Raw genomic sequence first — 26,990 nt, forward strand, 5'->3', positions numbered from 1 at the left:
GGAGCACGAAGCACATAGCTGCCTTTGCTGGACAAGCATACTGTGAAAGGTTTAATGTGAAGGGTTTAATGGAGGCGAGCTTGGACCCATCATTGGAAATGCTGGGTGTACTTATATTCTAAGTATCTATCTCTTGGCATTCGTATGGATTTCGCCTCTCGTCTAGCAGCCCAGTAAATTTCGTCGAAATATTTGCAGAGTGTTTTGCTTCCCAGTGCGTGCTGTTTGTGGACAGCGTCGGAATGATCCAATATTAGCAGCGGTACTCTTAAATAAATCCCCTGGATTTGCCCTTTATCCTTAAAGGTGACGAGGAACTAAAAGCACTTCTTACTGCTGTAGAAGCCTGGTTTTCCTTAATGCTCGTCACTGAAAAGTTAGCCGAGTCCGGAGCGATGGCGTGGACTCGTCGGGAGAAACGGTCCTTGTTCCTTCAAACAATACATCGGGGTTCCCGCCAGCCATTCAGTAGCAAGGGAAAATTTTCCACAGCTTCGATGTTTCAAAAAGGCAATTTCTACGTTGGTCTGATGCGGTGCAGCTAAGCGCCATGCCAACCTGAGTCTGAAATGAGCTTGATAAACCTCGGCGGATTCGTAGCCCACAAACAAGACAGCTGGAGGGAAAGCTTCAAATAGTGGCGTCCCAAAGGGGACCTCTGACTCTCCGACAGCACTGTCCATAGCCGCTGAAGTTACAACTTTGTGGAGAAGTGGCCTCAAGCGTGGTAGCGTTGGCAACAACGAGCGAAATATTTTAATTGATGCATTGCTATCGTGTTTGACAGCCACCATCCTTGCTTTTAACTGCTGGCCAAGAAGCACCAGGAAAGTGAGCACACGCAGTCGCAACAAAAATGACTACTGCACAATTCCTGCACTTTGTGAAAGTGGTAATTGCAAACAACAGCGATACTTCTGTGGTGTTCAGCCTACTTCAGGCTGCATGAGATGCACATCCTGAATCGCCGTGATCGTTCCGCAGTCCGATTCGCCCTTGCAATGATCTCCTGCATTAGCGCTTGCAGCCTCTGGAATCATGCACTTATCTCCTCGTTGACTGGAATTTTCAGCCGTCGACAAGGACAAATTACCAGGCTTTACAATCCTTGCATCTTCCTTGGTGTGTGAGGAGGAAAAGTTTTTGCTCGGCCAACAATTCATTATGACAACTTCCCCTTGTGTCGTCCTTTGCCTGCGGGAAAGAAATCTTGGGTGCTATCGAAATTTTCCCCGTGCTTGGCTGTGGAGGCAAAAATCCCGTAGCAAATATGACTACTGCGCATAGCGACCGTATTGATCGGGCGATCCGCTCGGATATGTGTTTTCCTACGCAGCACCGGCATGTCAATAAAATAGCTTCCCAACCCGCTTTTTGCCTTTTGTGAATGCCTACTTACGCAGTCTCAAGGAGACCTTCTGACGTCCGTTGCGGATTCATCCACGGATATCGCCAGTTCCCAGTTGTGGGCAATTCACGCGGTTTCAACCTTCTCAGAATATTTAGATTTTTTTTTTATGAAGGGTCGAGGTGCCGTCATAGGCTCTTGACGGAGAAACTAACTAAATAGAGCAGTCAGGGGCCACCTCACTGGCTCTAGCTGAAGCCACCCTACTTTCAGGGTCGAGCTTCTCTTCAATGTTTTATGAATACGGGTGGAACTAACTGCAGTGGAAGTAGCGTGGAATGGAATGCTCGAGTGTGGAAGCTGGCTTCCTGCGCCTTCAGCCACACTGAGCTCCCGCCATCGCCAGTGAACAACTGACGCCTCTAGTTCATACTCCTGCACTCCACTTCCTGTGAATGCAGCGCTTTTCTCCACCGCCAGTGGAGGATAGTTCTACAAAGCAACTCTCTGTGAGTGTGCAGAATTCCACTGCGCTGGTGAGCAATTCCCCATATGAAACCTCTAGAGTCCAAAAGGCCAGCGATGCTGCCCTGGTTGTTGTGAAGAAAACCGCAGAGAAGTAATATTAAACTGTTACCACTGGATGGCCGGGTCAATACACATTCTCCAAGGGGACGTAGTGGGCCCACGCAGGTGACCACGCCTGACAACAGAGTAGGGAGGCTAAGGCCTTATCAGAAAGGGTAATTAACTAGAGATCCACCAAACGAGGTGCCTGAAAACTAAAGAATGAAATAAATACCAAATGTATACCCTGTAAGTGGGAAACTACAGTACCGCTCCAGTGTCGGCCATACCAACTAGGCAGAAAGAAGAGGGCTTGTGACTGTAGATGGGCAACCTGCCGTCGAAAGCATTTCCTGCGGTGCAGAAATATTTTGCATATTAGGAATTATGAAAAGGCTTTCTTTCGCCACGCCCATCTAGGGTGTATGCATGGGGACAGTCCAGTTCATCGATGCAAGTCCCAAACTCTTGAAAGCCCCGAATTCAGTCGTAGAGGAAGAAAGGAATGCACAAAATATGTCCAACAGTTTGCATTCGGGGCCTCAAATTGTCGAGGAGTCGAATGCAAGCTGATACATACACATTGTATATTCCTTCTTTCCGTTTCGAGATCCTACAGAGCAGTTATGAATGGCAGTCATGCTGTATTGACTAGAGTCGAAGAAGTCTAGCAACCCTCTAACTGAGTTCTTGAGTAAGAACGTGGAGGAGAGCAGAGAATAACCAAGATTAACCCGGGCGGTTAACACCCAAGATGTGCCCACCGTACTCTAGACCAGCCCCACATTCCGTCTCAATCAGTACCGAGGAGCGGAATAGTTTTTCTGTTGGTATCAGAACTTTCTACTTGCCCAAGCATTCACTATCCTCAAAAATCATGAGTGCAGCACACTGTGTGCATCTGTGTGACGCTACTCCTAGGTGCAGCCACTCCTTCAGCTGTAGCGCTGTGGTATTTGGCTCATCTGGTTTCAAAAGCGGGCTCCCGAATCTTAGTGGGTGCTGATCACTCCCGTTTGAGAGCTGTTTCGCAAACCTGTGGAGCGGCAGGGAAGAGCAGGTGTGGGAAAGTGACAGCAATCTCTCCGTTATTTTTCCGGCTGCAGTGCACAGCATGTGCGTGGCAAAATGCTGCACCCATTTCCTTCTGCTGCGGGGTCCCGAAGCATGCTGCCTGCGGGGTGCGGCATATTTAATATCTGGAAGGTACGCCAGTGGGACTCCCTGTTGTAGTGACGTCGGCCAGGATGCCATAAAATTGATGAGTTCTTCTGTATATTCGACCCCGCCACCTAAAATGCATAGTCTAACACCTATCCATCCCACCATGAGGTCTGAAGCTACTCTAACCGAGCACATTTGAAGTGGATGTGTCAACAATCATGTTGTTCGATGTGCCCTCTCTTGCCAGAGCAGACCAAACTCCTGAGTTCCACGTGTGTTCACCCCGTCGATCAGTCGACAAAGGTGCTTCTGCGTCTCATCTATACGTGACGATCGAGAATATACGGCTAAGGACAAATGTTTCTGAAGAAAGCGCCAGACAAATATGCAACAATCCATGAAAAAGCAACTGTACAGCACGAGACACACATGCTAAGCGCCCGTGCCATACAAGGGAGGTCCTTGCACTTCCTGTAGCCTTACTCTTGAAATGAATGTATTTCAAAGCACACGGCCTAGAGAAGTCGTATGAACGGGATAAAGCTATGGCGATGTAATGGATTCTTGCATTGCGGGCAATTCGCTTTCGTTAGTTTGAGCACAAAATTCTGGACTGGTGGCGGCTCACACCAGCTCAGTGCACCCTCGAGATTAGACTAAGTTCGTTTGGTGCATTTCGTCAGACTAAACGGCAGTGAGCCAATGGGAGATGCAAGAGCACCACGCGCGATCATGTTCTAGCCGGCCGCGTAAAGTTCACAAGGTTCAGCTGGAGGAGTCCAATGATGACACCAAATAGTCCTGAACGCAAAAAAGAATTCATCTAGCTTGTCTAGGACTCCAGCCACGTACCAGGCAGCGTGTCTGGCAGGCAAACAGCCAACGAGAAGTGCCAGCAACCCAGCAGATCCACAACCAATCTACACCAGTTTATCGAAAAGAAACGGATGGCACAAGCAATGCTACACAGTTGAATATAGATTCTTGTAAGCTGCGTCGCGACAGCGCGCAGCTCATAAGAAACCCCATAGTGAGATGCACTCTAAAGTGAAGCCCGCAAGGAAATGTACCAAGTGCCGATGCGAAAATCTCGACTATAAGCATCTTGACGAAGATTTCGGGCCTCTGAGCATCACCTAAAGCTGCTCCGCTGCCTGCCACGCCCACCGAAATCCTGAGGTAAGCAGACAAGAATGCGAAGGTAGAAAATTCAAATGTTGACAGCCCGCAAAAATTGCACACAACTACTAGTGAGTCCTGTACCCTTGAAAAAGGAGAAAACGCATGAAACGCAGCAGCTGCTACTTCAGTTGGCGAAAAGCAGAAGAGGTTGATGCCACAAAATAAACTGCCATACTCACCCAGAGAAAACATTGGAGAGCCCAACAGTGAGCCCCGTAGCCAAAAGACCCCACCCAGCTGCAATGGCATCCGCCTGCCACTTCTAGAGTTGCACCCAGAGAAACACACATCAACACGAAGTGCGGAAGTGCCATGAAGTCGAAATCGAACACACACCATGCAGCTCCAAAACCTGGAAGTGTCGATGAGGAAGCCATGCATCTATGCAGTGCATAGATGCATGGCTTCCTCAATATTCGCAGCTACAGGAGCTCGCAAGGCTATCTGCTGGTTGGGTATGCCTACTTCGATTTTTGTGGGATCCATCATGCTCTGGATGAAATCGGGAGGGACGCCATCAAGCTTGCCTGAGCAAAACCGCTGCAGCTCCCACGCTTAATAAGAAAATTGTATGGGAAAAGCAACGTCCAAGAGGGCCCACACTGTGAGTGAGGCGGCGCCCCTCGTGTTTACAACAAGCGGTACAATGGGTAGACCGTCCCGAACCTACTGGCAATCAAAATGGCAATAATAACACCGTATATTGCAGTGGCCTCGCAAAATATTACAGACACCAAGTTCTTGGAGCGTATCCTGGGGGACTTCACAGCTGCACCTAACAGACTGCTGCCTGTTATGAATATCCCCCTGAAGGAAAAACACGCACAAGAAAGCTATGTTGCAGCAGCACATCTCCTCTGCATACAGCCTCCCCAACATATACAAGAGCAGCGCCCATGTCATTGAGCCTGAGAAAGGCTAGGTGAGCTGCTTACCATGCAGCGCCGATGGCCGAAAGACCCAGCGCCAGAGCGACTCCTACTGCGCCCCATGCCACTGGAGGAATATCACGGATTACGTCGCCCCAGCCGGTGTACGGCAACGCAACACTCTGCTGTGCCATCCTTAAGGAGCACTTCCGCTTCACCTGAGGATTGGTGTGCCCGCGGCAGGAAGGCCGCCGGAAGGCGGATGCCGAGAGCCTGCAACTCGGCAAGCAAGAAAGCCCTGTACTATGTAGAGATTGAAAAACAAACTATACAAAAGAACACAGTCTTTCACATAAATAAGCTTCAAACCCGACCCACAGTTGTTGCACAGCCAAGCCCACCCGGGGCCTCCAGGCGCTTGAGGATGCGATCTTCCCAAGTACACATACCCGACGCCGTGGCGTCAACCAGATAAGAAACGTGTTTGCTATTACAGGAATGCCAAAGCGGGGCTCATGAGAACTCAATCTAATGCCTTGGGTGCGCTCGTCGCGATGACACGCATGCAATGCAACCGCAGCTGAGCAGCCCATGGCAGCACGTTTCAATTGTATCCTGATGATACTTTCATAGCAGATGCGCATTTTAAGGCCTGAGCTTGACATGATGCTCGAAATCACGCGCGAAATCATTGTTTTCCGACGTGTCCTCATGAATAAGAAGGTGTTGTGGACCAGTCCCATATAGTCTAGGTGGTTAGGATACTCGGCTTTCACCCGAGCGACCCGGGTTCGAGTCCCGGTGTGGGAATGTTTTGTTTGGGGATCTGCAACCGAATAATTTGCTGTTCTTTAAACGGTTTTCTGTTTTTACTGGACTTCGCCGGAGGAGACGAGGGTTTCCGTTCCAGACACCAGGCCTCCATACAACCATTTGCGGGAATCCCTAAGTGATCGTGTGGAAGCTGGTGGGGAGGTACTACTTGTGTTTACTGCCTTTTCCGTTCGGTAACTAGCGCAACTAGACGTCAGATGTAAAAGTATTCCCCTGCACGGCGCAGCGGGCGTGAAATGCCATTTTACATCCGCATGCATGGTTATTCACCCAGTTGAATAAAAAGCTGCTGTGCAGCATGAAAAATTAACTCCGAGCCCCTCAGTGTGCCCCTCGAACAAACGGGTCAGATCGGACTCCCGGAGAAAGGCAGGGAGACGGCTTCCGCAGTAAAAACCAACCGGGCCCCAATTCCCGTTGTAGCAATGTTCTGTTCTGTGCTATAAAGTTCTACTCTATTGGTGGAAACCTGAGTCGTGTACAAATACCTGAGTCGTGTACAATTCCTTGCTTAGGCATTACGGGCAATCCCGGCATTCGTGGAGGACCATTTTCGGGCCTTCAATGGACCTCGTCACTCTCTCCGCTGCAGGCGCGGCTTTGGGACCCGTCGCCTTGATGCGGCCTTGTCAAGACAGCTCCTGTTTGGCTGCTTCTTGCGGATTCTTGGGGGGATTGGGGGCCTTGATCTGCGCTTGACTGCTGATCTTCCGGTCTCTGCATCCACGTAAGCTCACCCTGTGAATACACCACTTCATCTTCCTTGTCCGCGCCACAGCACTCCATTGTTTGGCAAAAAATACCCCCTTCTTGAGCTTTAGTCTTTCTATATTCGCGGATGTATTCCTCGGGAACACGAACGGTTCCATCTGGAGACACAACTTCTACCTCCGTTTCCTGTATTTCAGCTGGAGTCTTGCGCACCATAACTGCTGGCATTTCAGTTACCTTCTGAACAGGGTATGGTACGATGAGAGGAGCTGGGCATTCAAGAGAGACATCGAATTTGGGCACAAAGCGCTCGACATGCACTATCTTCTCCACGGGCTTCCAGACATACTTTACAGTGTCTACGTACTTCGGGACCTCGATGATCTTCGGTACCTTCTTTTCAATCGTATCAACCACAATCTCCTTCTCGACGATGCGGTCCACGAACTTTACTTGGGGGACTTCTACTTCAATCGTTTCTTGTTCACCGACATACTTCACCACGGGGCGGGGCACTTCCCTTATTTCCCACTTTGGCACAAACTTATGGGTGTATCCAGTAACAATCGGGACCAAAACTTCTCTTTCCACGTATTTATACTTGGGGATCTCAATTGTTACTGGTTGAGCATCAATGCGCATCTTCGGGACCTCGTGTTCCACTCCCTGGTTGTACACTCTAGGCTTCACGGCATCCACGACGTCTACTTGAGGCACTTCAATGATCTTATCGCGTCTGTGGATCTCTTGAATGACAGGAACTGGCACGATAGGCTGCTCGCATGTCAGTTTAAGGCGCCCATCACGACTCCAGGTCCACAAGCCATGGCGTGGCTGTTGCATTGGCGGGGGTTCCGCGTAGCAGCACGGCCCGCAGCTCGCATTGGGTGTTGCTGCTCCGTCACTCGCATGAGGACTCCCAAGTGCAAAAGGGGCCCCGGTAAAAGACCCATGACTCATCATACCGGGAAACCCACTGCCGACTTGAGGCAGCGAGTGCATGGGCTGGTGGCTCGCAGTGCTGACGCCAACGCCACGGGGAGTGGCATTGCCACTTTGTATGTTAGACATTGCTACTAAAGAGGAAAGTAAAGTAGCAAATACTTAAATATGCTTCACGGATTCAACAAGGGTTCAGATCGCCGGGGCTCCGTAGCCCGCGTGAGGCTACGGCCGACGGCTCGCTGTCGCAAGCGCTGCCGCCAATCTTGGCAGCGAAAAATAGTACACAACTGGGGGTTTTCTCCCACAAGAGTTGGTGAAATTGAGGCAATAATGGAAAATTTGACTGAAGAATTCTGAAAATTGGGTCAAACAGGGAGGGAAACTGTCAGCGAAGCGCTATCGTTGGGGCCGGCTATGTGGACATGTGCAACCCGTATCGACTCTGCGAGCGCAGCGGGCCTACCAAGCAGCTAATCGTCATGTTACTCCGTGCATCAGATATACGAACCCCCCCCCAACTCTTAAACCCCTTTCTAGTCGGGAATTTCACATGAATAATGGCATTTTCGTGGGAATTCCGAGCAAGATTCATCCTTTTTCGTAAAGAGGCTGCTACCAAAAAGCCTCTGCAGAGTTGCTCACACTCAGTTTCGGCCAACCTGCACTTGCACAAGGAAAAGGCACTACTAGTATTTCTTCTATGAGCTATTTGCAAATCGCTGTATTGAATTACATAATTAACTCCTGAGAGTCTACATGAGTTGGTCTAATTGCAGCGGCACTTGTGTCCCCGTAGTAGCTAGTTGGGACTGCTGTAGCAGTTGGCCAAGCCTAGTTATTTCTAATGCCATTGTCTAGAAACGTAGAACTAAGATACGTGTCAAATAACTCAGGGTGGCTGATGGGGGAATGCCAGCCAGAATTGCAGTGCACTTGCCGAAATTGGCGCCTAACGTTCATTTACACTAAGGCGAGAGACCGTATTGTACAATTAGGTAGATTCAAATGATGATAATGCAGATAAACGAATGCCAAAAATGGGGGTTGTGTGCCTTGTGGGACGGGTCATTCCCTGCGGGGAGAAATACAGTGTCACCCAAGAACTGAGATGAATCGGTGGCCGCCAGCGCGAAAGAGAAACGCTTCTATCGGTAAAGTACAGAGTGCTGCACACATAAAAAGGAATGCTTTCCTTAACTTGAAGTTAGAAGAGGCTAGATTCAATAAGTTGGCGCCTACAGTATGCAACGTGGCCGAAATGATGGACATTGCCAGCAGTGGAAAACCCATAAAATGAGGTTCACAGAAGCTGAGTACTTCTTGTCGACAGACTCTGGCGTATTTGAATATTACTGGCTGATTAGTTCCTCTCGCACGTTGCGGACAGCTCTAGGCTACTTATGTTTTGCAATGACGGTGAACTGTTGAATTGTTCAACTGAATCATCTACGTAGATAGGTACGGCAACACAGCGGGGATGATGACGCTAGGAAGACAAGCCATAAATTGCGTTTGTACTTCAGAAATTTTACCTTCATCAATAAGGAAAGGCAGCCCAGAACCGCTGTGCGAAATATACGCCAATCTTGCAAAGAATGGGCTTATTTACTTTGAATTAGGCCGCACTAACAGTGCTCATATGGTGCCTGAAATCCAAAACCAGCACCTTGAATCCCCTGAAAAACTGACTGCAAGGGAGCGTGTAAGTTGTGAAGCCTTTCAGGAAGTCGCAGGAAAGTACAACGCACTATTCAGCTACTCTCTAGCTTCTTAGTTGGGCTATTTACGGGCCCAGGCTAAACACCAGTCCCCCAGACGATTACCATTCAAGTTGGGGGTCAGCGAGGCACTTTCCGCCTTCTGTGAACAAACACCCAGCAGGAGCAGCGGAGAAATCAAAGGGGTCTCAAAAAGCTATGCATCGTATGCATGTGCGGAGAGGTCATCGTCTACCGATCCCGTTCCCCTGAAGAAAGCAGGGAGAGCCCTCTCACCTTCGTCAACAGCCAGGCGCAACTGTCTACACAGGTCCAACAAATCGCTCACAGCAAACTGAGACACGTGTTCATCTTTCCTAGAAGTCAAGGACAGGAGACAAACAAAAACACGGGGCTGCCTGGACGATGGGGTGCCGAGAGGCAAAGACTCAGAAACAGCCCAGACGTTCGTCTACATTCTTACGAATTTGGCATTATACATGGCTCACTTGCGTACTCACCAGTTGATGATTAGCGTACCATCACCTGTTTCTAGTGCGTCGGCAATATGCACTTGCTCATCAGAATCCCTGCAAGAGAAGTGACAATAAAGGTGAACAGAAAGGCGGATGGTGCAAACCTATTTCAACGACGCAAGGGCATACGCATGTGCTCTGAGTACAAGTTCCTTAGCACGTGAAGATGCGCATTCATAGACTTTACACTGATTCGGTCCACACTGGACACATGGTTGCGGTTGAAAGGAGCATCCACACGGCTACCCAATGTAAAGAAATCACCAAGTTTGCATTTTCGAAAAGCACGAAACTGTGAGAAAAGTCTTTTTTGCATGGCACAGAACATCTAAAAGGCATCAAAATCGCCTAGAAGCGCCAAAGGAAAGTTGCCGCGTGTTTGCACCTCACGACACTTCATCCGGCTCTACTCGTCTCTTCCCATGCAGTACAATAGCAGCGAACATGCGCCACCCTCGCCAGTCCTACTTACAAGCTAGCTACGCAGCAACAACCAGAACCAAAAGTACGCAGGGTACCCCAGCTTACTTCGAGGAAAGCATTCCTTTCTGCTGCTCTTTGCATTCCAGGCAACTGCACCGGGATCGCAAGACGTCCCCCGACACTTCAAAAGCCTCCTTCACCATAATGGGAACGCCTGTACGCAAAACAGCAAAGTGCTCAGCGTAGCCTCAAACTCTCTAACGTGCCCAAGAAGAGTCCTTGTGGCAACCCATGCGCATTCTCCTGCATCAGTATCTGTTCGGATGTTAGCAGCAACAGTTAAAGCATTAAGGGGGTCCTCCAGTAAGCGGAAGAAGCAACCCCGTTACGCCGTATTCCTAGATGTAAGCACTTAAATGCACGGGTAGAGCGCAGCGCGCGCCAAACAGATACGGCGAAGATGGTGCGGAACGAATAAATATCAAACACACGAAGCTGCGCGACCGTCCAAGCACGCCCTTCATAGCCATCGAGCTTCAGATGATCGTTTTTGGTGGAGATATAGCAGTGAATGTTTGAGAGCGTCAGCATGCGTTTCCAGTATCCGGCCAACTGGTTGAATCTGTAGTCTCTCACCCTCCCCTAGCAGAGCCCCTTCGGGACGAACGAGAGCCACTAGGACAGCAGACCCATTGGCAGTGACGGACATTTGGGGCTTCAGGGAGCCATACCGGAGGGTAGACAGCTCGCAAGCCACTCTATCTGCGAGAGACCGGAGAGCACTCCACACCTGAGACACTCAGTGCACAAACCCACTGGTAAGCACATGACCCTTCCCTCAGCACACGCACACAGACGCACACACCTTTTTGCTGAAGATCGCTATGGGCCCTCGGCTCCACGATGCAGATCTTCCTAAGCTTGAAAGCTGCATTCAAGGGAGAGAAGTAAACTACGGGTAGATGCGCTCTTGAACAAAAGCGCCGCGTCAAGGCCATAATATCAGCTTGGCTGACGCACTGGGTCTTCAGGGCCTAGTCTATCCACAAAGGAGTCCCGCGCATCCGGGCGTGGCGACCCTGCAAAGGTAGTGGAATTCAGTCTGACGTCGAATGGAAGCAGAACCAGCTGATGCGCGCTACTGAGCTCGGCCAGCCCCTGTGTTGCTTCAGGGCGGCCGAAGAGCTCATGGCGTTCGTCACAGTGGCTGCAAACGAAGTAGGCCATGTTGCAAACAACGGACAGAGTTGGAATGCACAGGCTTTTCAACATGCGAATGCCCTTCTCTGCGTCCACCAAACTGCAACAACACAACAGACGGGAGCAGCATGCCGCACCTCGTGGGAGCATGCACTGCAGTATGCACTGAGATCTGATGCACCAGCCACGGTGATCCTTCATTTCCCATCAATTCTAGAAGTCCACATGGTAGGAGTACCATCCAGAAGCCGTGTGCATACAATTCCTTCTCGGTAATGCATCGAGAAGAGGCAACATCTTCAGTTTCCTACCTTAGAGCCTGCGCTGTCGTGACAACCACGCAGCCATCAAGAGAAACTTGCTGCTGAGTGAGCGTTATATGAATGTCCCCAGTTCCAGGCGGAAGATCTACCACCAGATAATCGAGAGATCCCCACTGCGTCCCAGTCAGCAATTGATCAACGACGGAGCTGACAAATGGGCCCCTTAAAGCCGAGTACCCCTGATACGCATTCACGCCACTTCGGATGTGGAGTTGTGTTGGGAGAAGAACATCACGAATAGCCGCTAGCGGTTACTGTGTGACACAACTGCCATGCAGGAATTCCACAGTACACACGGCAGAAACAATGAAATGTCTGTCATAGACAACTAGCTGCTGAATTCAGGACACTTTTACGGGGGGGCCCACCTGGTCGTTCTTTTTCGCTATGAATCCGTAAGACATGCATTTGATCCCGGCAACCTTAATGGGGATCAATCTCATGCTCAAACCCTCTCTGTTCCCAGCGTCTGCCTTCGTGACCTCTTCAGCGGTGCCTGCTGGGGCCGTCGGAGGCCCTTCTTCGTACTCAATGCGTCCCCGCCTCACTGCTGAGGCCCCCCTTCTGCCTCGGAAAACAGTTGATGGCGTTTTCTCGTTCGATCTTTTAGTTTCTTCTTCGAATTCACTCTCTTCCTCCGCCCCAAACACCACTCTGGCCTCCTCCTTGTTAAGCAGGGTAGGCAGGCTTGGCCCGTATATATCCGCGTCCAGCAGTCCCACTTTGGCGCCACTCTTCCTCAGCATCAATGCCAAAGAAAGGGCTACGGTGCTCTTGCCCGAGCCTCCCTTGCAGGAGGCGATACCTACAATGAAACCTACTCGTCTGAGGTTGGGGGGTCGTCCAGATGAAGCACCTCGGCTGTGAGCCATGGAATCCAAGCCAACCACCACCTACACGGCTCCGCAAGTGCATGCACATACTTTGGTGCTCATAAGTCTAACGCTGTTTCTAGCTCTCTTGTAGAGAGAAACATCAAGGGAGAGAGATAAAGGAGGGCAGCTGTGCTAGCAAGAAGTACGTCTAAGGGCATCTTTACGATGCACCAGCATGGGATGGAGTGCTTTCCCGCTATCAAACACCTTCATACGTACCTCCTTAACCCACGGTAAGCACTTCACCAAAGACTTTGCTTCGTCTTGAATCTGCCTTTTGAAAGGGCAGGCAGGGGTGGTGAGTCTTAGGCAAAATTTGACATTTCTCCCTCCCCTCTCCTCCTCACCTATTTCCAGATCTCTTACAAATCCAAGTGCCACAATGTCACGTCCTATGTCGGGATCCTTGACCTGTAGGAAGCCATGTAAAGACAAAGGCGGCTGTGGCTCCCGTGCACCGACGAGCCCGTCCCCCTCCCAAGATAGGTTTCAGTCGACTCCCTACTCCCTCTGTGCCCGTTCACCTGTGATTCGCATGACTATGTATTACCTGACGCAGCTGACTAAGGACCTGTTCGTGGAGAGGGCGGAGACGCGTTGTGTGGGAATCCGGGAACGGTTCATTGGCCGCATGCGGCAACTCTCCTCCGGTCCTTTGCGCTGATGCTGGTATTGCACCTTTTACCTGCTGGTAGGCAGCAAAGTCTGCGTCAGCAAGTTCAGGATCCATTGGCCATGCATGTGGGGAGGTAGAAGTGCGCCGAGCCAAATGCAAAACCGGCCAGAGAGACCAGTGAATCCCCTAGTTCGATTGGTACAGACACTGCGCAACAATGGGCCACCGTCTTCCCCCGTCCGCACTTGGCTCGGTGAAGGCACAGAAAGCGAAGAAGACGTCAGGAGGCTCACCCGACTAAACGCTCCCTATTCGCCTACATGTGAAGCCACTGGAGAGGAGGTCGGCCTGTCTGAACGAAATACACTGGGCATCAGCTCCAGCGCCTTTCCGTTTGTCTGAAATAATAGAAACACTACATCGTGGTTCAAAATCATACGAAGTTCTTCTCCTGCAAGGGGTTGAAACTGCCTGCAGGGAGATCAGAATGGCTGCGGGGGCCCGGCGATGCTCGCCGTCCGTAAGGGAGAGCTTGGAGGCCCGGGAGCCTCTGCAAAAAGCACGCATAAATGGATTATTAGGTTATCGATCATGTTCTAAAGGCGAATCATTTTCTATTTCAAACCGTGCAACGGGCTTGCGGCTTATTCCATTGCTGCGAGCGTGCATGCAAGCATTGCCACGCGCTAGTGCTACGACGAACCGATGAAGCACATCTACTGACACGATCGCTGGAATGGAAGAAGGTTGTTTAGGGCCAAACTGAGAAGTTTATTCATATATTTGGATGTAGGGGAGTTTCGTCCGCATTTCCGCACCTTCCCACTCGGCGGTGAAGGAACGGTGCACAAACAACCCCAGTTCATTGGCATCATCGAACCTCGACAAATGAGAAAGTGGCTCTGCTCCTTCACTGTCACCTGCTCATATGCATGGAAAGGTGTATTCTGAGAGCATTATAGGGGAGGTGCAAAGAGGTTCCGCTAGTCCCAGTGCCAGAAGGTATGCCTGTAGCTACCTGGCTTTGGATAGGGTGGCCTAGCGAAACCAGCTGGTAGTCGCGCAAAAAAAGTAACCAGGAGGAACGATTAAAGGTGAGAAATTTTAAGTTTCGTCGGTAAATGAACCTGGCGTGTCCCAACTGGATGCTCAAGAAACTAAGACAACGTAATGCCTGTATGTTGATTCCGTCAGGACTCCAAACTACGCAGGCCTAGTTGCTGGAGTACAATACGGAAAATGGCTACTAAGGAAAACGTCCAAGGAGCCGAGACTGAGGTTCAGTTTCCTGTCACTTTGACGCGCCAAAGTCCGAAAAGTGGGCCAGACAGAGTGAGGCCGCAGTACACTGGGCGGCATTAATGCCAAGCAAGTTAAATCTTGAGTGTAGTTTTCGCGTAAATATTACTAGGTGTAGATGGGACTCCTCCAATATGATAGATGCGCATGATAAGCTGCCATCGGCCAGGACCGCATCCATTCACTCCAAGCAACATGTTCTACTGGTGCTGCCAGTTTGGTAGAGAAAGGCGGCTTTCCGCCTCCACCTGGGGAGAAACTGCGGAGAAATCAAGAGCCTGGCCATTCACCGAAGATTCACGAGGTCTGGATGGCCGTCTGGCGGCCATTAGGCAAACGCATGATGCCGTGCTCAAAGGCATTGACGCTGCACAAGACAACGTGGTCAAGATGCTGCAAGGTGACCCAAGGGCCTAAAGTCCCTTCTGTGTTGAGCACAGAGGGCCAGAAAATGCTAAAACGAAATTCGAGTGTACATAATGGCGGAGAGGAAGGATGAATATATTACCATGAGCAGTGTGGTCGTGTTTGATGCAGAACAGGAAAAGCAGTACATACGAGCGTTTCAGCAGAGGTACTTCACATGAGAGCAGATGACCCACCTGCCAGAGAACCTCACTACAGTAGCGTAACATCTTCGGAGCCGTTGTAAATAAGCAGGAGAATCTCTTTTCTGAGTGGACTGCGCCTGAATTCATGAAGGACTCAGGAGATCGTGGAGCAGACAAAAAAACTTCAAAAGGTCCGCCTCCCGGCCAACCTACGCATAGCCAGCAATGGGAAAGAAGGCATATCTGAACACGTTAACACCTAACTAACAACTTTCTCCACCTACCGAGCCTTGCGGGGATCACATTGTATTTAGTGAGCGTTTTGGGGGGGTGTGAGCTAGCTGTTTAAGCTAGCTCGTCGTTGTGCATGCGGCGCATTTGGCCCACCACCAGTTGATTACAGCATAGTGTGTAATAACGTCACAGCATGATCACTTTGCCATTCTTTTTCTACGCTTGAAATATTTTGCCGGGAAAAGCCGCAAAACGTGTCCTGGTAGAAACAAAAACCTCCCCTGGAACTGGAGACATTGCACCAAATGCTATCAATGAACCTCAAAGCGGCAGAAGACGAGACCAAGCATTTTGCGGCATTATGCAAGACGCTGGTATGTCCAAACCATCAAGCGAATTGATGCTGCTGCTGTATACACGGTCGCTTATAACCGGACAAGCTTCGTGCTTCTGGAATTCTTCTCCACGTTGTAAGGGCGGCAATAACTCCCAAGCGGTTGGTCTCTCCGCGAGTTCTTGTTTGCTTTTAAAGGCGGAAAAAAACAAAGAGCTCGTCACCGAGAACTCTATATTGAGGGAACAAAATGATATACTCATGAGGCAAAAGGCTATTCAACAGAGAAAACAAGCGAAAAGTGGTGCAGCCCAAGCCTTGCTTGTCGCCGTCATGTTGTACTGTGGCAGAGACGCGCGCAGCACACAGAGATTGTAGAGAGTCTTTTCGTTAGCTCTACCGATATGGTCAGAGTCTGCGTGTGTGGGTGGACAGAATGCCAAAGGCATTTTTGAGGGTTGCCGCTGCACTTGTCGCGCATGCCCTCGAGTGCACTGTATTTGCAACTACAGAAAAAGAATATATCGCCAATACCAGAAAAGGGATTCGACGAGCATATCCGGAAACTCCAGAAGTGTCGCCCCGTCTTCTGGGCCCCCCCTTGACACCCCGAACTGTTGCAAAAGTCAAGGCCACAATACGTCAGTGCTCCAAGACCAACAACTACGGTAGGATTCAATTGTAAGGGGACCTGGAGTGCCTCTCCCGTTACGCCACCCTCTAGGTTCTTGCTGTTTGCGCTGGATACAGAAAGAGAACTTAAAATGAGGGCGGAGATATCCCGCCTCCACGAGCTGTGCAGCAAGCAGAAGAGTGAACTCATCGTGCTGAAGGGCACCGATGGTCGCCGAGTACAACTTGAGCTTCTCTTGAAGCAGTGGTCCGCCCACTGGAGTATCCAGCGGCATATTACCAACACTTTAACAATTTTTGCAAAGATTAAGGCGATACCCGTTGCGCGTATACATGCAGACTCACACGCAAACTGCATGTTAACGGTATTCAGCTAGAAAAACATTGCGCTGACACAATTATCTAGATATGAGCACGTGGGTGTGCATCCGATAATGCGCATATCAATACATTGATGGTTTCCTTGCGGCTCAGCCTGCATGATGTGAAAGCTCGGATTGCCGATGAACGGAACAGTACAACGGCGAGTCTGCACTGCGTCAGAGGGGATGTAACTTATGAGCAGGCATCTGCCCACACGAATGAATGCTGAGGCAACCTAGGAAAGTTTTGTTTTCAGATTACAAATGACGTCGACGAGACGCACAACGGAAGCAGCTTCACTGGCGAAGGGGGGCTCTCCATGGCTGGCAGGGACGAGGTCCTCAGGAGGTTTATAAAAATGGAACAGTACGCGAGATGCCGTCGTTTATGAAATTTCAATGGTTGGATTTCTATCTTTTTTAGTCTCATATTCATGATGTCCTCGTCCTCCTCCTTGCCACCTACCGCGCCTTCTCTGCACAGAGACAGCTTCAAGAGTGACTTGGAGTCTATACGCGTGTTTTTTGCGGAGTCTACATGTGTTTTTCAACTCAGGGTAATCAAACTGCTGCACCAAATCGTAAGCGCCACAGGAACTGCCAATGGGTTTGACTTCTCTTGGCTCAACGAAGCAAAAGATGAAATAGAAGCAACTCGCCGCGCTTCGCCGTCTACGGACCCAAAGACGAACCCACACCCTTGCAGCAAATGCCCAAAATAAAGCTTATTCTCATGAGTGCAGGAGGCAGGTGGACTGTCGAGCAGGGCACAACGCATCAGCAAATAGCCAGTCCCCGTTGGAGCAAGATGAATGAGCCGTCACAAAGGCACTGTCAGGACTCGCTATTGACGGAAACTTTGGACATTTGGATCTGCGCTTGAAATTCAACAACTGTCAGAGCAACACACGCAACAGTTTTGTATGCATGCAACGTTTTCCGATGAATCCTGTACACTTTAGGCAGTAGTTGGATTGGCTTTTCCCCAAGATGAAAAATATGCAAGCTTCACGAAACCTGCTTGGTTCCCATCAACAAAAACTGTTTTAACCGCCTGTACATCTGCTCGGCTTGCAAACGTATTGCTTGTTCCCCTTGCACCCAGGGGTTTTGTGACCAAAAAAGCAACTAAAGCTGAAAGAACGCAACACAATCACAAAGCCAGTTCTACGTCGGAAGCAATTTTTTCACAGGTAGCAAAGGGCAACTGAAGGGCGGCGAACGCTCTCGACTCTCAGCACGGTGCTGATATTACGCAAATAGAGGAATGGAAGTTCCACGCTGACAACAAACTACAAAATGCATGCATCCATTAGTCGACAGTGCCTCTCAATTAGATTGTAAAAATGTTCGGTGAGGTCAGGGGTAGGATATACCAACAGAATACATAACCCAGCAAGTATAAGACATTTTCGCTGCTGGCAGCAAGTCTCTGTTACCCGCGCCAAATTAAACGAAATGGAACCATTTGAACGATTCCCTGCACATTATTTACACTACGTAAGCTCAAGAGTTCGCGTTTGTCCCGAAAACGGCAACTTATGCCTGCTCTTCCCCATATCATTGTTGATGACCGCCCGTGCCGTTCAATTTCAGTTTGACCCGACAACCAAAAAAACGACACCACACTCGAAGGCTATTAAAGATCATTGGAAGAGCCAGGTATCTACCTGAGTGAGAATGTCGAAAGTGGCTTCGTGTAGACGGAAAATCTAGCAGCGGGAAGCGTGCCAGCCAATTGGCTGCTGTTTGCTAGGGGGCATACTGCCTTGTTGAATACAGTATTACAGTGTACGAAGAGGCTTGCGCGTTTTTCGAGTGGACTGATCCACGCTGAGTGCCTCTTGAGCTTGCTAGCCAGGCTGGTAAGGTAGAACCAATTTTGTTTCCTTGTATTCTCTTAGCCCCTCTCCGCCTCGCTGTCTCGCTCTCTCTCCCTGCCCTGCTGAACTTCGCTAACCCCGAACCTGTCTTTGTTTGATTTCTCGGCGCTTGACCAGGAAGCAGCCAATAAAAGGCGACGCTACCTCGGGACAACGCCTCGGACATTCTACGGGTTGCAGGGGCTCTAATATAAGGCTATGACGCATTGCAACGCTCTTCAAACCCATTAGTAGACGTGGCTCATTTACTCACCATATCTCAGAGGGGTGACAAAATGCAATCTTTTTGGAACACCGGATTAGAAATTGTTTACTCACGGTGCGAAATACTCGACAGGAAGTCCGTCAATGTCTGCAGACGCCGCCCTACATTTAAACTTGATGACTTCAGGTTTGTGAATCCGATCTCCTCCATTTCATCTGAGCCAACCTCTCGAGAGTAAAACATTTTTCGGTGAATGAGCCCAAAATGTCCAGTTGCTGGTTGTGGCTGCAACCACTGGGTGCGAATGGACTTGCCGTAGGAATCCTTTACTATGAAAAACGACATGGAGGATTTATATAGCCATACACATATTATACACATTGTATATAAATTCACATAAACTGGCGGAAGTTAGATTCGGTGGCTTGCAGTTCGAAGGCCAGGGACCCACAAAAGAAGCAGCTCAACTTTCTGAAGTTTCTCGGTTGGTGCTGTGCAGTTCCATCAGGCAGGATACCGCCATATGGTCTCTAAGCATTTGCAGGGCAATAACCACCTTGCGTGAGCTCGGAAGCCCAAGAGCGGCACTGAAGCTGCGGACCACTTGGGGTGTTCGCATGTGTTTGGGGGTAGTAATAGATTATTACACCTATTCCTCAGTCGGTGTAAATGAACATCAGTGGGGAAGCGAACTCTTTGTGCAGCTGTCAGTTGCGCAGTAGGGTCAACACTGCGGCCGCGACGAGCCCCTAACTGGTAGTTCGACGGCAGAAACAAAACAAAACTAACTCGATGTTTTATGCAACCTAGCACGATAGAATCAGCCTAGCCCTTAGTGCGAATGCTAAAGTTTTAATGCCATATGGTAGCTCTATTAGAAAGAGAGTGAGCAGTCAAGAGCGCAGTTTAAGAAGACAGCGTATTGGCTTGCGTAAAGGGCAAAGATGCGCTCCTCTTACGCAGCAGTTAGAGAGGGAAGAGAACACTCTAGTGAAAACATCGTTCTCCTGTCACCGCAAAGGCACTATCGGAGTGCTGCGCTCGGCAGTAGAATGCCCATTTCCGCTGCTGAAGATCCTGCTGCTTCCCCTCAGAGGTGTGCGGCTGTAGCAAAAGTACAAACTCTTGGGCAAACGGCGGCCACGGCAGGACAGCTTCCCACGGAGCAGCAGAAGCTGCTGATGTTGCTGCAGAGGTGGTCTTGCTTTCCGGATGACAGCGACTCAGCATTTTCTGCAGTGCCCGCTTCTCGCTGCAAGAGAGGATGGGCACTAGTATGTCGCACTCCGCTTCTGGTAGCTTTCTTTCTGAGAGACTTTTGCCGTCTTCCCGTTCGGTGGAACTGCTGCCCGCTGCTGCTGCTGCCGCTGCTGTTTGCTCCTGCTGCTGCAGCCGGAGCAGCAGCAGCTGCAAAGCGCGGTTCACGATTGCCAGAGCGGGCGGATCTGTGCCGCACAGTCGGCACAGCCCCGCAGCAGCAGAAAAGATAAATTCGCATCGCATGCATGCAGCGAGCAGCGGCAGGGGCGGCAGCCACGCCAGTTGATCATTTGCAGCATCAGCAGCTGCACGGGCAGAATGAGCAACTGCGTGTCGCTGCAGGTCGTCCGCCGCAGCTTGCAGCGCAGGGATATGGCAAGGGAACAGACGGCCTTTGCAGATGCTGCTGCTATCTCCAAAGAACGCTGCAGCAACCCCTGGGGTGTAGATGCATCGCCTGCTCCTCTGGCTTCTGCTGCTAGCCAAGACGCACGCACAGGCAAGTCGACACTGTTCAGCTAGCGAAGCAACAAGAAGCCGCAAAAGCTGCCCCAGCAGATCAGGTGCGGTGAGCGATTCAAGGCCGTGAAGAGCCCCTTCCCCTTCTATCTGCACCAGCAACGCAGCAGCAGCAGCAGCACAATGGTAGCACCACTGCAGCGACAAACGCACCGCGTCACGTACGTGCATATCGAGGCCAATGTGGATGCACCTAAGTTTAAACAGGCAGCAAACGCGATGACCAACCAGGCAGTTGAAAAAGAGGTGCTGCTTATCGGCTTTTGCCGGACTCTGGGCAGTTTCAACCTCTCCCTTCTGCGCGTTTACTGAAGGTGCGGTTGCAGCAGCTGAAACCGCAGCCACTGCAGCAGCAGCAGCAGCCCTCGCAGCTTGCAGCACCGCCTCGTGCGTGTAGGCTGAAGCGCTGACTGCTGTAGCAGCAGCCGCACGCACAGCTCTCTGCTGCTGCAGCAGCTGTTCTCGCTGGTGCAGCAGCTGTTCCACACTGCGGGGCAGGCGCGCGAAACAGTGCTGCCACCAAAACGCGCTGGCCTGCGGTGTACAGGCACCTTTATTTGCCTGCCTCAACAGCGCTCCGCAGTGGTCCCCAAAACTTCTTGCTGCTTCTTCGTCGCTCCTGCGTTCCCTTAGGAGAGCCGCATGCATCGCCAGCGTGTTCTGAGAGTCCGCAGCAAAACAGTAAAAGACAAAGAGGCCTTCGAGAGCGTTGTTTGTCGGGTATTGGACAGGGAGACAGCGACAGCAAATGCAAGCAAGGCAGGCACAGCCATCCGTAAGCATGCATGCATGCCTGCATGTTTGCAGAAAACACAAATTTGGGTATGGCAGACGTGCCTCCGTAACTGGGGGAAGAATTGGCAATATCGGCTCATGGAGGTGGGAGAGGCCCTCTGGCGGCGGCAGTACAAATCGCAAAGACTCAAAAGGCTGCTGCTGCTGCTCCTTCGGCATGTCTTGCAGCAGCCACTGCAGCCGCTGCTGCTGCGCTGCGCAGTTCAGTTGCTGCAGCAGCTGCTGCAGCGAGCAACAGCACACATCTGGGAGTGCACTGGGGCCATCAGGGCAACAGGCAACCCCTAATCCCGCTGCTAGGGCGCTCCAGGCTTCGCAGCCAGCTGCATCTGCTGTTTCTGCTGCTGTTGCAGTTTTTGCTGCTGTTGCAGCAGCAGCCTGCGCTGCGCATGCTGTCGCTGTTGCCGCCGTTAAGCCAGCAACGACGCGCGGCAGCAGCAGCCCTCGGTCCCACATCCAGCGGAGCTGCATCATCAGCTGCTGCCAGAGTCTCTGCAGCTGGTTGAGGTGCTGCTGCTTCCCGGCACACAGCGCTAACTCCGCAAAGAAGCTGCTACTGCTGCTGCTGCCCCACAGCAACCCAAAAGCCAGCTCAAGGCCGCAGCATCCGCAAGCGCTGCAGCAGCAGCTACACGCACTGCAGTGGCTGCTGCCTGTTAGCAGCAGCCGTTTGACTTGCTGCTCATGTATCAGCAGTTGCTGCTGGCGCGTCATAGGTCTGAACAGTTGCTGCACTTCCGCGTCTATGGCAGCTGCTTCGGCTTCTTTTGCAGCGCTGTCCTCGTTCGCCTCACCGCTGCTGCTGCTGTTGCTGCTGCTGTTGCTGCTGCTGCGGAGGCTGTTGCTTTTCAAGGTGTGGTTGTCCCACCGGCTGCGTTTGCTGGCAGCAGGATACCGCCCCTGCATGCGCAAGCTGTGGGGCGCCACGCCGCGACGTCTTGTGCGCTCTAGGTCGCAGAGGACCTTTGAACTCAAGGAGACGAAGGGCTGCTGCTTGATGCTGCTGCTATTGCTATTGCTGCTGCCGGCGAGCAGGAGCAAGCGGCTCAGTTGGTGAACACGACTGGTGACTGCGCACTGCTGCTGCCACGCGTCTTCTTGCAGAAAGTCTGCTGCATGCAGCGCCTTCTGCTTCAGGGTCTTCAGCGGCAGGCTGGGGTGCTGCAGCAGCTTTTCGTGGGCCCGCAGCAGGGACCCAGAGAGGTTCAGCCGCAGGCGACAGTCGAACGAAGCAGCAAGCGGTCTAGTGCTGCTGCTGCTGCTGCTCCAGAAGTCCCGCAGCGGCTGCAGCGGCGAGCACCAGATCACGTGCAAAGCCTCAACAGGGCAACGCTGGAGCAGCAGCAGCTGCAGCAAACTGTCTGCTGAGGGAGCAGGGCTGCCGTCAGGCTCCAACGGCAAAGTTGACGCCCCCACAGCTACCTCACGCCACTCACTAATAATGCAACTGTTGATGCTGCTGGTGCGGCTGCTGCTATGTGCGCCAGCCTTGAAGGTGCTGTTGGTCTCATGCAGCCACCAAGCTTCGGGCCCCACGAGGACGTCAGCTGCTGCAGCTGCTGCAGCTGCCCCCCCTTGGCTGCTGCTACGTGTCTGCTGCCATGGCCTGAGTAAGAAGTACGTGTACTGCGCCGTTACTGTCAGCTGCTGCAGCAGAAAGAGCGGGTGTTGCTGGTCCTGCTGCTGCTGTTTCTGCCGCAGCTCCGCACCCAGGTGCGGCAGCAGCAAGAGGAGGAACTCTGCAAGACAAGCACGAAAGCAAGAACGCAACAATGCCGCATGCCACATGCTCAAATACAAACTCGACAGAAACACATGAACCCTCTGAAGGGCAATAGTCAACAAGACGCACTCGAGAGGTCGCACACTGAGAAGGCAGAAGACAGGTAACTACAGTCATAATGCCTTATCACGTGGGCGCTCCTTTCTCTCCCGCCTGCTCCTGCTTCCTCTTGCGTCGCCGTTGTTGCTGCTGCTGGGGATGCTCCTGGGGACGCTGCTGCAGCAGAGGCTGAGCTAGCGCTCACTACACACCGCAACACCTGCGCACCCACGCAGTCCTCGTGCTGTGGGTCGTAGACACAAAACAGAGGCAACTGGCTGATAAGCTCCTGCTGCTCCTGCTGCGGCTGGCCTACGGGTGTCTGCTGGCACGGCTCGGCTGCGCGCGACGCCAGCCCGAGAGCTGCAAGAGCTGCCCTCGCTGTTTCCTTGGATACGGGAAGGGAAACAGCAGCGGCAGCAGCAGCAAATCTTCGTGCCGTTCCTGCTGCACCTGCGCCCTGCTCGACGCTCCCCGTTGCTGTTGCTGCTGCTGTTGCTGCGCCTGAGGCATCGGGGAGTCGGACGGTTTCGAGTTGCAGAAACTCCGAGACTGAAGAAGAGGAGGGAAGAGACAGCAGCGGAGGCAGATGAATTGCATTGGAAGAAAACTAAACAACTGAACTTGTGTGTATAAACAAGAACTAACATTCGAGTTGCGTGCAACGGACTCACCGCCAAAGCTCCGTTGTATAGACGGAGCGCGACTCGGAAAGAACTGCTCCCATTGGAGAGTGCATGCAGCGCATGTACCGCACCGAAGTTCTTTGTTGTTTGTGCTGACGCCGTCGCTGCTGCTGCATCTGATGCTTCGTCCGCAACCGCTGCTGCTGCTGTCGAAAAATATGGGGGATAAAGAGGGACTCCAGTGGCGCAGGTCTTCTGCAACCTGCACCTCTGCTGGTGGTTCGGCTGCATACGCCCTCCTGCTGCTGCTGTCATTTCTGCTGCTATTGCTGCTGCAGCAGCAGCCGAGTTCAGGCAGTGGAGGCGAGCACGTGTAGGTGAGCCGCAGCAAACGATCCCGAGGAATTTCAGTGGAGTCTCGAGAATAGTTAGGCGGCCTTGGAATGGGCACCAGTTGCTGGAGCACCAGTGGAGAAAAGAGTGGCAGAGACAGCGCACAGCGCTGCTGCTGCTGCTGCAGCAGCGGGGAGGAGCACAAGCAAGCGAATTGGGGAGGAGGGACTGCGTAGGCGTGCCAGCTGCTGCTGCAGTACGCAGACCTGTGCATGCATGCAGGAGCATGGACCGGGGCAGCCGCAGCTGCTGCTGCCGCTGCCTCGGCATGCGCAGCTGCCACTTGTTGCAAAAAGCGGCTACGATCAGCAGCAATCGGGAGGCTACGAAGACAGGAAACGAGCTCGTGCTGCAGCTGCTCCCAACATGAAGCGCGAGAGAAGTCCTCAAATTCCAAGTCGCGTAGCAAGGCATCGCTTACGAAATCGCCACCCTTGACGCTGCTGGTGCTGCTTCCAGCATGGTTCGTGCTGCTACTGCTGCTGCTGTTGCCTTTGTTAACCTCTTGAATGCCTCCACAGCTCCCTGACGTATTACTTCGAGTCTCCATTCGGCAGCTGCTGAACGTCAGCGCCGCCCCCGCACTGCTGCAGACTTCAGTGGGGGACGTGCTGCTGTGTGCAGCTGTTGGAAGCTGCTGAGAGGCTTCTCCGCCGCTACCTCTTCGGTTTGGGCTGCTGATGTTGCTGCTGCTGCGGGCCCCCCCTGAACCCCCGAAGTCCCGCCCTCCCAGAGCAGCAACAGGTTTTTTCCGCCCCATTGGTGCTGCTACTGCTGTTCCTGCTCTAGCTTCTGGTGCTGAAGCAGGTGATGGGCGAACTGCTGCGCCTGCTGCAGCAGCAGCTGCTGCTGAAGTTGCTGCTACTGCTGCCGCCGGTCGTTGCTGTGGTGGTACAACTCCGAAGAAAGAGCATCATTTCTTGGTGTCTTCTATGCCCCATTATATTTTGCGTTGTTGAGGCTTATGGATTATCGAATAAAGCGTTTTAAACACTCCAAAAGTAGAGCGTGAGTAGCACGACGCCATGATCCGATCCGCCGCGACGTCGCGTACAAGCCGATCCTTCACTTCACTTCATTTCTCTCCATTTGCTTGATTTCCCCCTTTATTTATTCAATTGGTCTATTTAATGTAATGACAAGATCAATCCACTGCAATTTCTCCTCTAACGCAGCCCTTGTGGTCCCCCTACAAGGCTGCCCCAGGGAGCTGGCCGAACCGTTCATCTTCTTTGAAGAATTGGCTGAAATCAATTAATAATAATTGCTCTGTCATTATTCTGTTTTGGATAGTTTTATTTACGAGTACGTAAATTCATATATGTGTGCTAGTTTGTTTTTTTTTGTTGAACTGGCGTAGGTTCGGCTGCAGCAAAGAAGCCCTACTGCTGATGGGTTGTTGCTATACAGTTGAATTAGGTGTTTTTATCTAAATAAATGCATTGTCTTCTTCCAATTGAATTGATTAATGAAGTGCACGCAAATGCAGATCTACTGCTTCCACCCTACAGCGCAGGGCATACCTACAAACGTGCATTATTAAATTAACTCACTAGTTCACTTTTTTTATATTCGTCTAAAAGAAGGAAAGGTCAGCACTTGCCTGCTTTGCAACTGTGCAAGATAGAAGTTGCAGCGATAGTGTATGCGTGCATTCCGCATCATTTTTCTTCATCAGCATTCCGCTGATGAAGAAAAATGATGCTGCAGAGATTTTCTCCAGCTGAATGACGGGGGCTTGAAAAGAAACAAAGGAATGGAGATAAGATTTGAAGGTATTTATCTTGAAGCACTTGATAACCTATAGATTGAACCACCATAAAACAATCGTGGGGCAGTATGCTGCTGCATAGAGGTGACATATTCTAGCGTGTGAAGCTTTTGAAGCACTTATTGCTGCTGCAGCTCCTGCAGGAACGCTAGCAAGCCCCTTCAAAATGAATGCAGTGCTAGTACTCTAGCCAATTGATTAACATTTGTGAGGCCCTCAGTAGGTCCCTTGCGCTCAGTCCGTAGAACAACGTGAATAAACACTGCCACCTCCAGAATCTTCTTCGTGCTGACTTCCTTTCGTGGCAAAGACACTGCCCAGCTTACTTAAAGCAGCTGCTGCTTTTGCTGGAGTGAGGTTGAGAGGTCAGCAGTTGTTTGCTCCCTTGTTGCACTGCAGCGTCTGTTTAAACCCACGACTACTGACGGAGGAGATGGCTCATGTAATTGCAGCAAAGGGCGCAAAGATAATGTAAGCGCCTTTCCCGTTTTTTGGGCAAAAAGAAAATAAAAGGACGAATCAGCGAGGATACATGCACGCGCGGTTTTCAGGTGTGGCGACAGGCCCCCGTCTCTGGTGACGTGGAGAGGCGGGAGCTGCAAACGAGACAAAAGGAATTTTGAATAGACAGCAGTCCTCTGTTTTCGGGAGGGATGATCGCAGCGGCTTAAGTGCCTAAGGCTAATGATGAATAGGAAGGGAAGCAGAAAGACAAAAGACTGTGCCTTTGTAGCAGTGCCTGCTGCTGCAAGGCCCAAGCCAACAAGCAAGCATCATAATGAGACCTTACAAATACTTTTTAGTGCATGCACTGATAGCACCGTAGCCAACTGAAAAAGTGTTTGTGGGGCCCGCAGGAACTCAGGAGCCGCGTGCAATTTAAATGCAAAAATGTTTCAACCAAACAGAAGCTGCACGCATGGGGAAGGTATCGGCAGGTGCTCATCAAATATAAATATGCATTTAGATCCATACCCATATATACTTCTCTAGGTATATATATATATATATAT

The 26,990-nt window shown here is 51.3% G+C and overlaps 5 protein-coding genes across 5 annotated transcripts; 1 reads left to right on the forward strand and 4 right to left on the reverse strand.

The window, feature by feature from the left end:
- Window positions 1-3,809: 3,809 nt before the first annotated feature.
- On the reverse strand, window positions 3,810-5,324 carry EAH_00001910 (vacuolar ATP synthase 22 kDa proteolipid subunit, putative; the record flags this gene model as incomplete). The annotated part of the gene is made up of 6 exons (XM_013394919.1): window positions 3,810-3,880; window positions 4,150-4,253; window positions 4,441-4,523; window positions 4,727-4,788; window positions 4,932-5,068; window positions 5,197-5,324. 6 exons carry the CDS (start codon window positions 5,322-5,324, stop codon window positions 3,810-3,812), a joined length of 585 nt encoding a protein of 194 aa, XP_013250373.1.
- Window positions 5,325-6,525: 1,201 nt separating this feature from the next.
- On the reverse strand, window positions 6,526-7,677 carry EAH_00001920 (Tubulin binding protein, related; the record flags this gene model as incomplete). The annotated part of the gene is made up of 1 exon (XM_013394920.1): window positions 6,526-7,677. One exon carries the CDS (start codon window positions 7,675-7,677, stop codon window positions 6,526-6,528), a length of 1,152 nt encoding a protein of 383 aa, XP_013250374.1.
- Window positions 7,678-9,439: 1,762 nt separating this feature from the next.
- Window positions 9,440-13,404, reverse strand: EAH_00001930 (MRP protein, putative; the record flags this gene model as incomplete). Its single annotated transcript, XM_013394921.1, has 10 exons — window positions 9,440-9,480; window positions 9,615-9,694; window positions 9,839-9,907; window positions 10,382-10,490; window positions 10,913-11,066; window positions 11,297-11,576; window positions 11,788-11,978; window positions 12,168-12,692; window positions 12,894-13,085; window positions 13,225-13,404. 10 exons carry the CDS (start codon window positions 13,402-13,404, stop codon window positions 9,440-9,442), a joined length of 1,821 nt encoding a protein of 606 aa, XP_013250375.1.
- Window positions 13,405-15,735: 2,331 nt separating this feature from the next.
- Window positions 15,736-17,425, forward strand: EAH_00001940 (hypothetical protein, conserved; the record flags this gene model as incomplete). Its single annotated transcript, XM_013394922.1, has 4 exons — window positions 15,736-15,748; window positions 16,459-16,706; window positions 16,961-17,070; window positions 17,260-17,425. The coding sequence occupies 4 exons, from the start codon at window positions 15,736-15,738 to the stop codon at window positions 17,423-17,425; spliced, it is 537 nt and encodes a 178-aa protein (XP_013250376.1).
- A 2,353-nt stretch (window positions 17,426-19,778) lies between these two features.
- On the reverse strand, window positions 19,779-24,966 carry EAH_00001950 (hypothetical protein, conserved; the record flags this gene model as incomplete). The annotated part of the gene is made up of 3 exons (XM_013394923.1): window positions 19,779-23,104; window positions 23,218-23,739; window positions 23,940-24,966. 3 exons carry the CDS (start codon window positions 24,964-24,966, stop codon window positions 19,779-19,781), a joined length of 4,875 nt encoding a protein of 1,624 aa, XP_013250377.1.
- Window positions 24,967-26,990: the final 2,024 nt, after the last annotated feature.

The sequence above is a fragment of the Eimeria acervulina genome, genomic scaffold (genome assembly GCF_000499425.1).
Source record: "Eimeria acervulina Houghton genomic scaffold, Eah_scaff6, whole genome shotgun sequence".
NCBI classification, from domain to species: domain Eukaryota; phylum Apicomplexa; class Conoidasida; order Eucoccidiorida; family Eimeriidae; genus Eimeria; species Eimeria acervulina.